The 14493-nt window shown below is 37.9% G+C and overlaps 1 protein-coding gene across 1 annotated transcript in view; it reads right to left on the bottom strand.

Moving 5' to 3' along the window:
- Positions 1-3415: 3415 nt before the first annotated feature.
- Positions 3416-14493, bottom strand: part of CNTN1 (contactin 1) — a 132585-nt gene continuing 121507 nt past the window's right edge. The window contains exon 22 of the mRNA XM_056797383.1: positions 3416-5826. Within this exon, the coding sequence (XP_056653361.1) occupies positions 5750-5826 (77 nt within the window). The 3' untranslated portion in view covers positions 3416-5749. The remainder of the gene's footprint in view (positions 5827-14493) is intronic.

Below are 14493 nucleotides of genomic sequence, written 5' to 3'. Positions count from 1 at the left end.
CAGTTTAATCAAAGCTCTTCCTGTTAGGTATGTGTCTGTCCCCTTATTACCATGGGGATGGGAAAGGTTGAGAGTCTTGATGAAGAATCCCTTCTTTAACTGTTCACTAATAAGAGATGTCTTGGGATGACCTAGGGAGAGACTGAATAAATAGCTTCCAAACTGTATTTATTAGTCACCTTAAAGGACTTCTGGCTTTGGTTACGGAGGGGATCCCTGAGCTATTCACTGTGGAAAGGAAACTAAAACAAGTTCTGGACTTTCTGCCACTGTGTTGGAACAAGCAACAGTGGGAATATTAGAGAGAAGAAGAAAATGACAAGACTGACAGTTGGAGGGGGAAGGGGCAACTTGGAGAGGCCATGGGTCTTGTGACTAGCACTTCCTGGTGGGGGAAGTGGGAGGAGTTTGGTTTTCCTGGTCTCTGGATAGAGGTGCTTCTGCTTTCTTCAGCCGAAGAGACAGGCCCAACCAGCTCTGAAAGTCAGAACTTTTCTTGTTGCTTGCTGTCTAATGCTAAAATGTGAAATGAAGAAAACTAGCACAGATATAGCATAGACAGGAATAAGAGAAACCCTCCACCAGCCTGTGAGGCCTGACCTCAGCTCCAAAGCTGAGAGAGATTCAAACCTTGTTTAGGGACATCCTTCTTCCCTTTCCCCCAATACCTATCCACTATGAACTGGTTATTAAAATTTATCTTATTTGAATATTGTAGTCAGATAAGTGGACTATCTTTTCTGGGGCATCGAGGGAGCTGAACCTCAGTTCAGTCATCCAACTACAAATGGTCCTCATCGTACCCCTGCTGGGCGACCAAAGTCTGGGGAAGGGCTTGTCCCTCAGGAGGGTCTGTGTTTACCTGCTCTGGGGCATCTTCGGCATCAATCCATAGGGAAGACATCCCTGCAGGCTATTGTAAACCTTAAAATTTCTCAGACTTATGAATGTTAGGGGTTTCCCCCATTGGGGAATCTTCTACTTAAAAAAATTCCCTAGCAGATAGTGAGAATTCTACTTGAATGTGAGGGCTCCTTGCCTTGGGAATATCCCTACTCCACCCTACTTAGGACTGCTTTAGGACAGAGAGCTCCTTGAGAACAATGAAAAGTGCTTTGACCCATGCTTATGGAAAGGACAGGAAGTTCTTTGAGTCATGACTGTTTTAGAATTTATACAATGGAATAATAAGTACCTATAAAGGTGGAACAACTTGTAAACTACTTAAACCTAAAAGGGTGATAACTTATTCAGAGGTTTTTTCTTAATGAAATTTGTCGACACAGCAGCATTTTTTTCTGACTTACTAAAGAGATTAAAACTACTCAGCTGTGAATTCAAAATGGGCGGTCCTTTAGAAACATCTATAGTGATTGGTAGATGTAAGGACTTAGGGGAGGTGACAGAGGAGATTTTGCCCTTAAAAATAAGAGCTCAGAGAAGAGCTTGGATCTCATTCAGGAGAGGAATCTGGAGCTGAATTTCTGACTTTCATTCTGAAGGAGAGTTCCTTGAGGAGCTCCTCTGAGGGGCTCTGTCCCTCTGGGGTAGGAGCTCTGGAGGCTCTTGAGAGAGGCCCTTTGAAACAATCTCTGGCTGGAAGACTCTTTGAGGAAGGACACTGGCCTGGTGTCACTAGTATCCTTGTTTAGTCAGACCTTGTGGTGAGTGTTAAAAAAAACTGAAGGATTTCTTTTTTAAGACTCAGGTCTAGGCCATATTGGCTTGAGGCCCTTCATACTTATTCCTTTCTTACTCTCTCTCTCTCTTTGATTACTCATTGTATTGTTAATTAAAATCTCTATGAAACCCAATTGACTTGGGTATTTGAATAATTGGGAATATTTCCCTGGTGACCACCTTATATTTGATTTAAAAACCAAGACACTGTAGTGAAACATATTTCTGCAGTCAAATTTACTCACCCTCTCTTATATCTATCACAATTTATATCTTCCACTATTTTAATCACTACAGTTTAAGACCTCAACCATTTTAAATCTCACACTATCATAAGTGGCTCATTTCTTGGACACCCCATTTTGTTCAAAAATAGCCTCTTTGCAGGGGGCATCTCTCTTTTTTGCCTCACAAGCAGCCATATTCCCTCTCTCCCTTCAACTCCTCTATTCCCTGCTACAAACCTTCCATATCCTCTGTTCTTCATATCCTCCTCATCTTTCCATATATATATATATTACATCACTCATTGGCTAAATGCTAGCCCAATCAATAAATTCCTACCCCCCCCCCAAGCCTGTCTCCTGAATCTTTTCATTATGATATTAGCAGGTTCTCGTATCATTTGCTCCTCATTCTTGACTTCAGGCTTTGTGTTAATCACTCCTGGGTCCTGTTCCCTTTCAGGCCAGGTCTCTGGCCTGAGCTTCTGCCCTTTCCAGCCCGCTGCATTCACAGTGCAATTTTGGGCTTGGGAGACATCATTGCTCTCAAACTCTTGGGATGGGGGGGGAGGGAGAGGGAATCTTTTCATTGCCCTCAGTCTGAACTCTGTAAGTTCCTGACCCAACTTTGAATCTGGTGGGCTGTGAGTGGTTTCATTCCCATAGATCCAGGCCAGCCTCAGCCACCATTAGTTGGCCCCCTGGGAGATATTGCAGGTGTGACATCGCTGTCTTCCTTTTTGCCTGGAACTCCAGTCCTGGTTCTCTTATTGCACGTTTATGGGCAAAGCTTAGTCCTTCCTGCTCTGCCCCTCGGCTCAGAGTCCCATAGCAATAGCTCCAGAACTTGTTCCCCGTTCGGGACGTAGCAAGGCTGATGCTTGCAGACAAGCCCTCTTCTCTGCCCTTGACCTCGGAACTAGGGCATGGGGGACAGATCTGCCAGTTGGCACCTATTCTGGCGTCCAGCACTCATTCAGAGATACTCTGGAGTCTGTTTCTGCTCTTGTTTCGGACCTCTTTTCATCCCTAGGTGGCTAGACTGCTCCCTTTAACTCTGACAGGCCAGGCCCCATCTCTAGCGTACTCATTCACCACTGCCTCTTGGTCTGGAAGAATGATGTTGACTTTTGCTTGGCTTTCCCAATCAGAATTTGGTCTGTCTAAGCTCTTGGGGAGGAGTTTTGCTGGGTGAGCGAGGCAAAAATGCTTACTCTTATTTTGCCAAACGTGCATGGCACACATCCCAGAAGCAGGTAACGTGATGGCTTTCATGGTCAGATCAATTTCTATCAATTGATATTTCTGCAAAACGTCAGTGTGGAAGACCCTGTGCTTGGGACCTTCTAGGAGTCAGTGAGGAAAATGCCCAAATACATCTTTTCTCTTCATAAAAACTCTTTTAAAGTTTCATAAAACCAGATTTCAAAGGGGCCTCCACAAATGTTGCAATGAGAACTCTCGAATCACGACTGTCCAACTTTGGGGACAATGAAAGGACAACTGGTATCTCTTGGGTAACAATGATACATTTATTTCATTATAATTTATTTTTCATTCATAGAAAGGACAAAGCTTGGTCCTAGTCTACTCCATTGAAAAAAGGATAAAAAAGAACTAAAAAAAACTATCTATGCATCATCATTATCAAATGAATATCATCTTTCCTGAAATACAAAGGAACAACAAATGTGTGGATCTCTATAGAAATTTCAATTAAGAACCTGGTGTCTTAAAACAGAGAATAGATTAGTTAGATTGACTGGCAACGGTCTCAACGTAAGGTCCCAGTTAAACCAGAATAATCATGTGAAACAATAAGAAAGCAAAGGTGCGTGATCATTACGTGAGCTACTGCAATCTTGTTAATCTTTGCAATACAGATTTTGAAAAATCCCTAAATTCTCGTTTTTCTTTTCTCTTCCATAATCACTCCATGCAAAAACTAACCAGTTTTGCTCCTTACTGTCATGTGTCAGGATAGGAAAAGGGGCAAGCATGTATCAAACAAAAGATTGTAGTTCTGATTATAGTAAAGTATCCAAAAGGGCCGGTCACATTGTAAAAACAAAACCCGGTGAGAAATGAAACAATAGAACAAATGTGTGGGAGGCTTCCAGAGAATTAATTTCTTTTCAATATAAAGATGTTTTTCTCTCCCAAACAATTTTCTTTTTTGGTGAAACTCAGCAGTGATCTTAAAATCGCTGATATTCTCTCTGTGGGAAATTAGCCATTTCACCTATTTGTAAAAAGTTTCTATATAATAACAAATACTTCAAAGCAAATGAATGCAATAGTATTATTTGTATAATGAAGATTCTAAACATTTACATTTAAATATATAGTACAAAATTATACAATTTAAAGAAAGGGGCATAAAGTAGATCTAGTCTCACTTCTTATAAATATTTTTAATGAATCTCTAAGATATCCTCCTAAAAAGATAAACTCTATGTCTAATTAGCTAGCAAGGATATGCTAGGAAAATATGATTCAGAGCTTATTGTTTTTGAAGCGTCAGGCATTGCACTATTACTTGAGACACTTGATTTATTATCAATGAGTTTCTTCCACATTCACACTCAATATTCTCCCCCCCCCCCACTTACAATCTATAAAAACTCATTAACCTGAACTCTTGGTAGACACAATCAGAATCTAAACACCATTGACTTCTGCTAAATGGCCAAGTTCGTTGATTCTTCAAAAACGAAACCACAAAATATATTGCTTTGCTCTTTCGGTGCCCTGTAGCCTTTTTTCAGTAGTGCGTTGAAGTGGAAACATTTCGTAGAAATCATTTCAGAGAAGGAAAGTACTAAAAACTTCTCCTATCCAAAGCTAACTGCCTTAAGTTCTGAGCTTGACTACAGAAAGGTCATAGGTGGGAATGAAGGCTAAGAAGAAGACAGGATATTATGAAAGCATTCTCCTCTTTGCATTCTCCTCTTTTTGTGCTTCTGATCAATAACAACGGTTCTTTCCAAACCTTCTAATAGCTTTCACGTCTGTAAAAAATGAATGTCAGCAGTACGACCCTCTCCCCCTCCCCCCAATCTAAACGAACTGGTTTATTGTAGAAAACCACTCCAATACTGACAATCCACATTTCTATACTAAGCTTCAGAATGGTTCCTGTGGGGATTTCAATATTTAAAACAAAAATGTTTGCGTTTCTTTCACTGAAACACCATAGTTGGACTGCTTTCAAAATGAGAAATATATATATGTATATATATATATGGATGTATATATGGATGTGTGTATGTATTTCTAGGGTGGGGAAATCACTACAAAATGAAGCGAATGGCTTTGCTTTGACTGTACTTCTTAAAAACAAAGCATCGGCAATGAGAGCGGCCATTCTAAAATACGGGAGACACGAAACAGGGAAGAGAGTACCAATGGACTGAGTTATTCTTACATTTATCACATAAATCAATATTTCAGTCTCTAGGATACTTCGCAACTTGTTATTATTAAAGCACCTTTGGGTGGTGATTTTCCTCTTACTGTACAACCTATATTAGTGGATGTTAACACTTAACTTGCTCTATTGACCAAATCATGCAACTGTCACAGATCAGTTTAAGAGTTTTATAAGGCATATTGTAACAAGTTAAAAATCATTTTGTATACATCCCAAAGAGTATTTGTACGATGAAGGGGTTCCTGAATGCCTCCGTCCTTGAATTGACTGTAAACCAGCAGGGCAAATTTTGTAAAAGTAGAATTGATTTGGCTTTGGAGAGTGCCGCAGGAATCACAAAGAATGGGAGTCCATCAAGATCTGTAGAGAGTCCACAGCTCGGTGTTGATAGCAGATATCCATCGGGCTACGATCAGAATTCCCAGAAAGCCAGGACGCCAAAGGCAGGCAGCAACAACCCAAAGAGACTAGGTGAAACCTCAGATGCACCTACAAAGTCAATGGAGTTTGTTACTTGTTGGGAACCAATAGGCACCACAATTCGAAAGTCTTGGACATCAAATGGCTCTGGAATTCCAGGCCAGCTTTTTACCAGACCGTGTCACTATCAGTAAAATGTGTACCAATGCAGTGATTTCTGTGATAGCTGGTCTTTGTAGTATGACACAATCCAAGGCCACTTGAGAGATAATTGCATGCACCTTGGAAGCACCCGCTATGCTTTGCTTTTTAAATTTAAAACCTAAAATCTCTCCATTTGGTCCAGCGATAACTTTTTGGCCATGCCCATCCGAATGGAGTCAGCCCTATAAGTACTGGGCTTTAGAGATAACATTTCCATTTTCATTAAGATACTACAAGCAGGACCGGCCATCCCCAGAGACTCCTATAGGTAAGATGCACTTAGCAAAACAATAATAGGAAGACATAAAAAGAAGAGTTAAATAACTAACACTTTACCACCCCAGTTTCACTCACAAGTCATTTTTAAGAGAGAAAACATGTCAGCTGGAAAGAGGGTTAGGGTTAGAGATATATCAAGAATTTACTTTTATATGAACCAAATAATTAACAAAATTACAAAACACAAAAAAGCATAAAAATTCATCACGCTCAAAAAGGAAATAGGATTGAGGAGGGAGAGGGGAGAAAGAAGACAAAAGGTTAAGAGGGAGGGCAGACGAGTTAAGAGAATAGTCATAAGCTTACTAAATTCCAATATTAGAGAGCAGGTAACATGAAGAGGGAAATAAAAAGAAAGGAAAGAAGTGTAAAAACCTGGTATTAGGGGCTGGACAAGGAAAAGAGGGACAAAGGAACAGAAACAAATGACTTCATTTATAGATCATATGGGTTAGGAAAATCCCGTATCTTTTACCACCTGTTTACTTGTAAACAGTGGATTGAGTGCAAAGAAATACAAAAGTCCAAGAAGACAGGATGAACAGAAACATATAATAAAGCATTATAAATGTGAATGGAATGAATTCTCCCATAAAACAGAAGATAGCAGAATGGATTAGAAAATGAAATCCATCTATATCTTATTTATAAGAAATATGCTTAAGATGTAAAGATTCACATAAAGTTAAAAATGAGAGACAAAAACAATCAATTATGCTTCAGCTGAATTTTAAAAAGCAGGAACAGCAATCATGGTTATAGCAAATTTATACAGCAAATAACAAAAAGAGATAAGGAGGAAAACCCATTTTAAGCTTAAAGATGCCATAGATAATAAAGGCATCTAAATATATAACATATTCACCAAATTGCATAGTATCTAAATTTTTAAAAGGAAAAGTTAATTGAATTTCAGGAAGAAATATAAAAGCAATTATAACAATGAAATATACTCTATATTATGGTAATATGCTAATATATGAATAACAAATAATATAATGATATATAATATATAAACTATAATAATTGGGAACCTCAATGTGTTACTTTCAGAGACAGATAAATTTATTTATTTACTTTTTAAAACCCTTTCCATCTATCTTGGAATCAATACTGAGAATTGGTTCCAAGACAGAAGAATGGTAAGGCCTAGGCAATTGGTGTTAAGTGAATTGTCGAGGGTTACACAGCTAGGTAGTGTCCAATGGCAGATTTGAACTCATCTCCCATCTCCATGTTGGTGCTCTACATATTCAGCCACATAGCTACCCTAGAGCTAGACATATTTAAAGATAAATATGAAAGAAGTTAATATCCTGAATAGAACATCAGAATGCTTAGAGAAATTAGAGCTCTGTCAATGAGTAGAAATAGAAAGAAACTTAACTATTCTTAATTTTTCATTTCACCATAACTAAAATTTACCATATATAAGAGCATTAAAAGTCATTAAAAATAAAGGAAGTTAGAAATGCTAAACACATCAGTTATGGATCACAATGTAAAAAAAAAATCCCACAATTATATTCAATATAGGGCCTTTAAAAAAACACTTAAATTAATTGGAGCCTAACTTCTAAACACCTGGAGGATCAGAAATCAATTATAGAAAAAATATAAAATTTCATCTAAAATTATGTTGTACCCAAACTAGTTTTTAGGAGAAATTTTATATCTTTAAATGCTTTAATAAACAAAAGAAATAAAGAACCAATTATTTAGTTGGTCATGCAACTAAGAAATTTTTTTTAATGCCAATAAAGTAGAAATTCTGAAAATCAAAGAAGAGGTTAAGTAAAAAATAAAAAAAGTTAAATAAAAATAAAGTTAAACTAAAAATAAAAAACAGAGTATTAATTTTAGAATTTTTAAAAAAACTGTTGTACCATATTGATACTTTTTATGTGACATTTAATGGCCATTAAGAATTGTGTCATTAGAATTTTAGAAGTACACAAAAATCTTTTAAAGCAAGGTATTGGGAAAGGCCTTTGAAAGGACAATGCTTGAGTCTATATAGGTTGCCAAGGGATCTTCCAAAATTGAAAATGTGAACTAATGTGCCAAATAGCCTTAGTTGATTTGTTGAATACTGCAAATATATAACCAGAGTCATCACATAGCACATACATTGAAATAAGCGAGGTTCTCCTCATGGTGATAATTTTGTTTAGGGATAAGGGGCTTTAACTTTAACATGATGAAGTAATTCACCTGGAAAAATTGGTAGCAGAAAAGACTTTGTTAACAGAGTATTGATCACCAAGCCAAGAAGACTCATTCAAGTGGTCCTTTGAAGAGAGTAGACTTTGAAGGGAAAGCTATTTCTGCTCATTCTGTTCATGCTGGCATAAGAATTGGAATTCTTCCCAGGATCTTTATGGCCAGCCAAATCCTTGCCAGATGACGTTACACTAGCAAATGGTAATACATTACTCAGTGAACCTTAGATACCTTGTGTTGGGATGTGTTTGTGTTATTTTGGATACATTATGGGGTGCTCTGTGCCCTTTTAACGTCAGAATATTTGCATAAAATCTAAAAGGTAGATAGATCCCAGATGTCTCTCAGTGAGCCACCAAACTTTAGGAATATAAGATTCTAACCTAAGGGGTCTTGGACATTTTACTTCATTTGGAGAAGCTTGGTCATGCTACACTTAGGGTGAGACTGCCCTTCAGTCTAGAGGAGCCCAAGATACTACCTAAAGATCTTCATGAAGGGTGTATGTGTGTGTGTGCACTGAAATCAGAGGGTACAACCTTTGATTTCCCCTATCCACTGCCCTTCCCCATAGTGATGAACCTCTTGTAACCCTAAAAGTTGGAAATACTTATTATGATTGTCTCTTGGACACCTGGGTTTCCTGATCTGTACTGATGAGTACACCTGATTCTGACTGTAGTTCTACTGGTTCACTAAAGGTAATGGGGGTATCAGGGCCAACGCTAAAGGTCCCAAAGCTTTCCTCTCAGATGATGTCTGTAGGACACCTTACCCTTAAGCATGGAACATTCTTTCCTTCTAATGCCTATCTCCCCTATAAATCTTCTGGGGAGAGATATTTTATGCAAGCTTAGAGCCACAATAATTTGCTCTCCAGATGGCTCTATATCACTGGAATTCCCTAAGGAATCTTTTAATTTGCTTCCTGAACTTCTTTCAAATAGTCAGGAAATGAAAGAATCCATCCATTTTTACAATCCCAGTTGATATCCCTGAATCTCTCTAGGCCATATAATCTTCTGATGTTGGCCTATTAAAATCAGTTGTTCCTGTTCAAATCAGGACAAAATGTGGCCCACCTCCTTCCATTTCTCAGTACCCTCTCTCAAAGGAAGCAATTGAGGGAATTACTCCCAGTGATAAATTCATTAATTGAACAAGGCATAATAGTTCCCTGCAAATCTGCATATAATACACTCATACTACTGGTAAAAAATCCAAAATTAGGCCCCAATGGAAAAACCTGTCTATAGATTTATCCAGGACTTAGAGTTGTAAACAATCACATCATAAAAAGACATCTTGTGGTTTTAAACCTAAACTCAATTCTCTCTAATATTCCTAGCACAGCTACATACTTTACTGTAGTAGACTTGTGCTCAGCATTCTTTTCTATTCTGGTTCATGAGGATTGCAGACATATATTTTCCTTCATCTAGAAAGGTTTCAGTGGACCTAGGCTTGTTTGCCCCAGGGGTTAGTGAACAGCCCTACATTATTTTCCCAATTTTGGGGTGAGGATATGGATACTATTAAATTTCAGCATAGCAGTTCAATTCAATATATGGATGATTTGACCTTGGCCTCACCAAATACTGCAATGTGCCAAGAAGATAGTAAACATCTCCTTTTAGAGCTACATCATAGAGGCCAGAAGGTCTCAAAGGAAAAATTTCAGTGGTGTCTCCCCAAAGTGAAATATTTTGGGTTCATTTTAACTGCTGGTTCCCATTCCATTTCTCCTAAGTGTATTGAAGATATTTTAAAATTGAGCACACCCCCACTAAGAAGAAATTGAGGGCAATTTTTGGAGCAACAAGGTTTTGTAGGCAGTGGATTCCTTGCTATGGGGAAATCAATAAGCCTCTTTTAGCATTAACAAAAAATTTGGTCTCTGAACCTCTAAAATTAGAGGCAGAATACCTGTCAGATCTTTTACAATTAAAACAGGCTATCCTGTATACCCTTCCTTTGGCCATCCCAATTACAACAAAACATTTACTTTATATGTACACAAATGGAAAGGGGAGCTTCAGGTGTTTTAACTCAAACTTTGGGACCTGCTTAGTGCCCAGTTGCTTATTATTTGGCCCAGCTGGACCCAGTAGCTTCAGGTGCACCACAATATCTTAGAGGCATAGTTGCCACAGGCTTGTTAGTGAGTAAATCTACTGACTTATTATTGGGATGTCTTTTAACCATAATGTGCCCACATAAGGTCAAGGCATTGTTGCTATGACACAGAACACAGACATTTTCTGATCAGAGAACTGCAAGGTATGAGACAACCTTGTTGAATAATGAAAATGTTACATTAAAATGTTGTGCAGTTCTAAATCATGCAACCTTGCTTCCTGATTCACCAGTTTCAGGAGAACCTTCACACAATTGTGAATCTGTAGTGTTCATGACTGAAAAACCTCAAAATGATTTACTGGACACTCCTTTAAACAATCCAGAATTATTATTGTTTATCGATGATTCTTTTTTTTTTAATGAAGGAGGGCATATGCTATACAGGAGCTACAGTAGTCACAGAAATTGACCCTCTGTTGTCAGCTTCATTGCCCTGAAATATGAGTGCTCAAGGTGCAGAACTCATAGTTCTAAAACATGTCTGTATAATTGCCACAGATAAAAAGGCAACAATTTACACAGACTCTAGATATGTCGTTGGAATATGTCATGCAGTGGGCATGTTTTGTCTTCAAAGGGGATTTTTAAAATTAGCTGGAAAATGTATAGCTAATGCAGAAATCATGAATGAAGTTCTTTCTGCCCTCTAGCTCCCTGAATCCCTAGCTGTAGTTCATTGCTCTGCCCCTACACATGTCACTAACCCTGTCTCCTGGAGGGGATGACTGGGCAGATACTACTACAAAACTAGAGGCCTTAGAAGGGCCTGAGTTAATTTGTCCATTGACAAATACTGATGACTTAAATCTATCTCTTTATTATAATGAAAAGGAAGTAGACAAATGGAAGCAAAAATTTAAGGCCAAATTGATAAATGGAGTATGGGTATCATCTGAAGAAAACCCCTACTCCCTAGGAGATTTTATCATCAAATTTGCCAATCTATTTATAAAAATGGTAATTTTGGTACCCAAGGCATTATGGACTCTGTTAAAATAGTATGGCTAGCCCCTGGAATAATTATCATAGCCTCTAAAGTGTGTACAGCCTGCCTTACCTGCCAAGCATTTAATCAGCACGCCTTTTGTGGCAAAGCTTTTGGTGGGCATCCTCTGGCTTATACACCTTTTGAACACCTGCAAATTGACTTTATTACTATGCCAAAAGCTGGACAGTATAAATTTTGTCTGGTTATAGTAGATCAGCTGACCAGATGGCCTGAAGCATTTCCTACTGCTCTAGCCATAGTGGTTTTTGTTGTCAAAGTGCTTTTAAAATAAATTATTCTTTGATTTGGCCTGCCAGTATAAATTGATTTGGATAGAGGCATTCATTTTACCGATTTGATCCTGTCTCAAATTTATTTATGTTTGGGGATAACTCCTAAATTCCATGTACCATACCATTCCCAGAACTCAGGCCAAGTTGAAAGAATGAATAAAGAACTTAAAACCATGATTGGAAAATTGTGTGAGACTCATTAAAAATGGCCTGAAATTCTCCCTCTGGCTCTATTTTATCTAAGAACCAGGCCCAGAGGAGATCTACACATTTCACCATTTGAGATGGTTTTTGGACATCCTCCTATACAGGCTAAGCCTTTCTCCCCCACATATACATCATTACTATAGGGAGATACTTCTATTGCCTCATACACATGAGATTTACAGACCAAACTGAGAGAACTCTATGAATCTCGTTCCATGACTAGCACCCAGGTTATTAACAAGTATTGTTAACTACTACAACAGCCATTAAAATTGGAGAAAAGGACTCTTGGATCCATTGCTTCCATATAAAGCGAGCACCTTCTTCTATAGATGATGAGAAACTATATCCTATTATATTTCACTGATTGTTTGTTTTGAGATTTAATCTTGTTTTTTTTAATATATATATATATATATTGCTATTACTCTATGTCATTTTTAACTATTGTAATTTTGCTATTGGATATATATTCTGTTGCACTGTCTTTATTTGTACCATCCTATATTTGAACCTGGGAAAATACCTCTGTAAAAGTCCATGAACTAGTTGGACAAAACTTATAAACTTTGGATAAGTTGATGTGTTTATTGTGAATTTTAGAATTTTGGTACTTTCTCTGAATGTGCATTTCCTATTGCCTACTATTTTATAAACTTGTTACTTTGTGGAAAATCATTTGCACTCACACTGTGGATCATGGCTAAGTGAAAAAGGAAATGGATCTCAATTTTTGGGTAAGAAACCTTTGTATTCTATATCCCCTTGACTGACATAGTGTGTCACTGATTGTAAGATACACATTTTTGATTTTTAAGACATTTTTGTTTTTCCTTGCATGTTCAGTATACTATTTGAGTTTCTTTTTTCTTTTTCCCATTTTTGTTCTTGAAGCACATGTCACCAATATTAAAAGATTTTTTGATTTTACACTAGTGTAAGGTTTAGAATGTCCATTAGCCCTAAATGTAAATGCATGCCCAGTAGCCTTAAACTGTGGAAACAGCCACTGGTTGTTTAAATATTATAGGACTTTGCTTCATGAATGTGTCTGATTCCAGAAAAAGGGATTAAAAAGGAGCATAGGCTTCACCTGTACAGTGCCAAGGAAACATGGACTGAATAGTGTCAAATGAACACACAGTTCAAAGAGAAAAAACCAATTTTAGTTGGATTGATGAGATTCTGTGCCAATACGAAAGGACTTGAACCTTGTGTGAGACTTGAGGTTGTGGTGTTTGACGTATGTTAGATGCAGGACTCCTTGTATCATACTCCTTGAAAAACACTTTCTATCATGTACCTAACATTGGCTGTTCTGGCTATCCCTAAGAGATGAGGAAAAATCAGATCAGGGAATGATTTTTCCCATCTGTTTAAAAAAATCTAGTCCCTTTTCTATTTTTCATGCTGTGGCAATTTGCTGTGGTTCTGGCAGCTGAATGGGTAAGTGCATGATTACTATTACAGGCTTATCAGACATAAATTACTTTGGTTGGGCCCTGATTCAAGGATCCATTATTTTATTTTTCCTTAATAGGATTTGTATATATAGGATTTAGATTTGGATGTTTTATATTTCATCCAGTACTTGCCTTTTGCTCTTCTTTTGGATTTTTGTGATTTTTCTGATATTTTTCTTTGGCATTGATTCATATACTTCATACCTCAGCCCTGTATCCCTATGTGATTTCTATGTTTGTCGATATCCTCCTTAGGGGGGGAATATGTTATTATCTTACAATACAAAGTTTAAGTTCATTTGAAAGAAATTTTAGGGTAAGAAACTTGCTACCACCCAGAATCCAGAAAGTAAACTGCCTACAGAAGATGCCATAAAGATGCCCACGGAGGCCACACATTGCTCAAGAGATCCTGAACAAGCTTTTGGATGTGCTGAATTGAACTTGGGGGGGGGGAGGTTAAATTCATTTGTTTTGTTGAATGCATTTGTTTTGTTTTACATTGTTATGCCAAAGGGGACTCCCCCCTAATTGGTTTTGTTCTTTTTTCTTTTGTTTCCTTTTGTCCCCAAATTGTTGTATTTTCCCCTTAGAAATTGTATGTATCGTTAGTTGAAGTTGTAAGTTTGGCTGTGTTTGCAGGATCCACTGGGGAGACTGGTCTACCAACAGATCCCAGTGGGGAATGTGTGTTTTGAAAAAACTATGCTGGGAAACTATATTCCCCAGCATTCCCTTCATATCCCAGGGTTCCCTCCCCCTTACGTCCTGGTGGGAGATTGGTCTATAAATGGACCAATCCCATGGTAGGGAGGGACTTTTGATCAGGTCTTTGATCTGGTGGAGCTCCAGAGCTGAGGAGGCGAGCAGGAGCTTGCTAGAGTGAAGACATTTTTCTTTTATTATTAAAGACCCATTTTCCTGATCTTTTCCCTTCTGC

Source organism: Monodelphis domestica, chromosome 5 (assembly GCF_027887165.1).
Source record: "Monodelphis domestica isolate mMonDom1 chromosome 5, mMonDom1.pri, whole genome shotgun sequence".
NCBI lineage: Eukaryota > Metazoa > Chordata > Mammalia > Didelphimorphia > Didelphidae > Monodelphis > Monodelphis domestica.
This window is presented reverse-complemented; position numbering and strand designations above follow the sequence as displayed.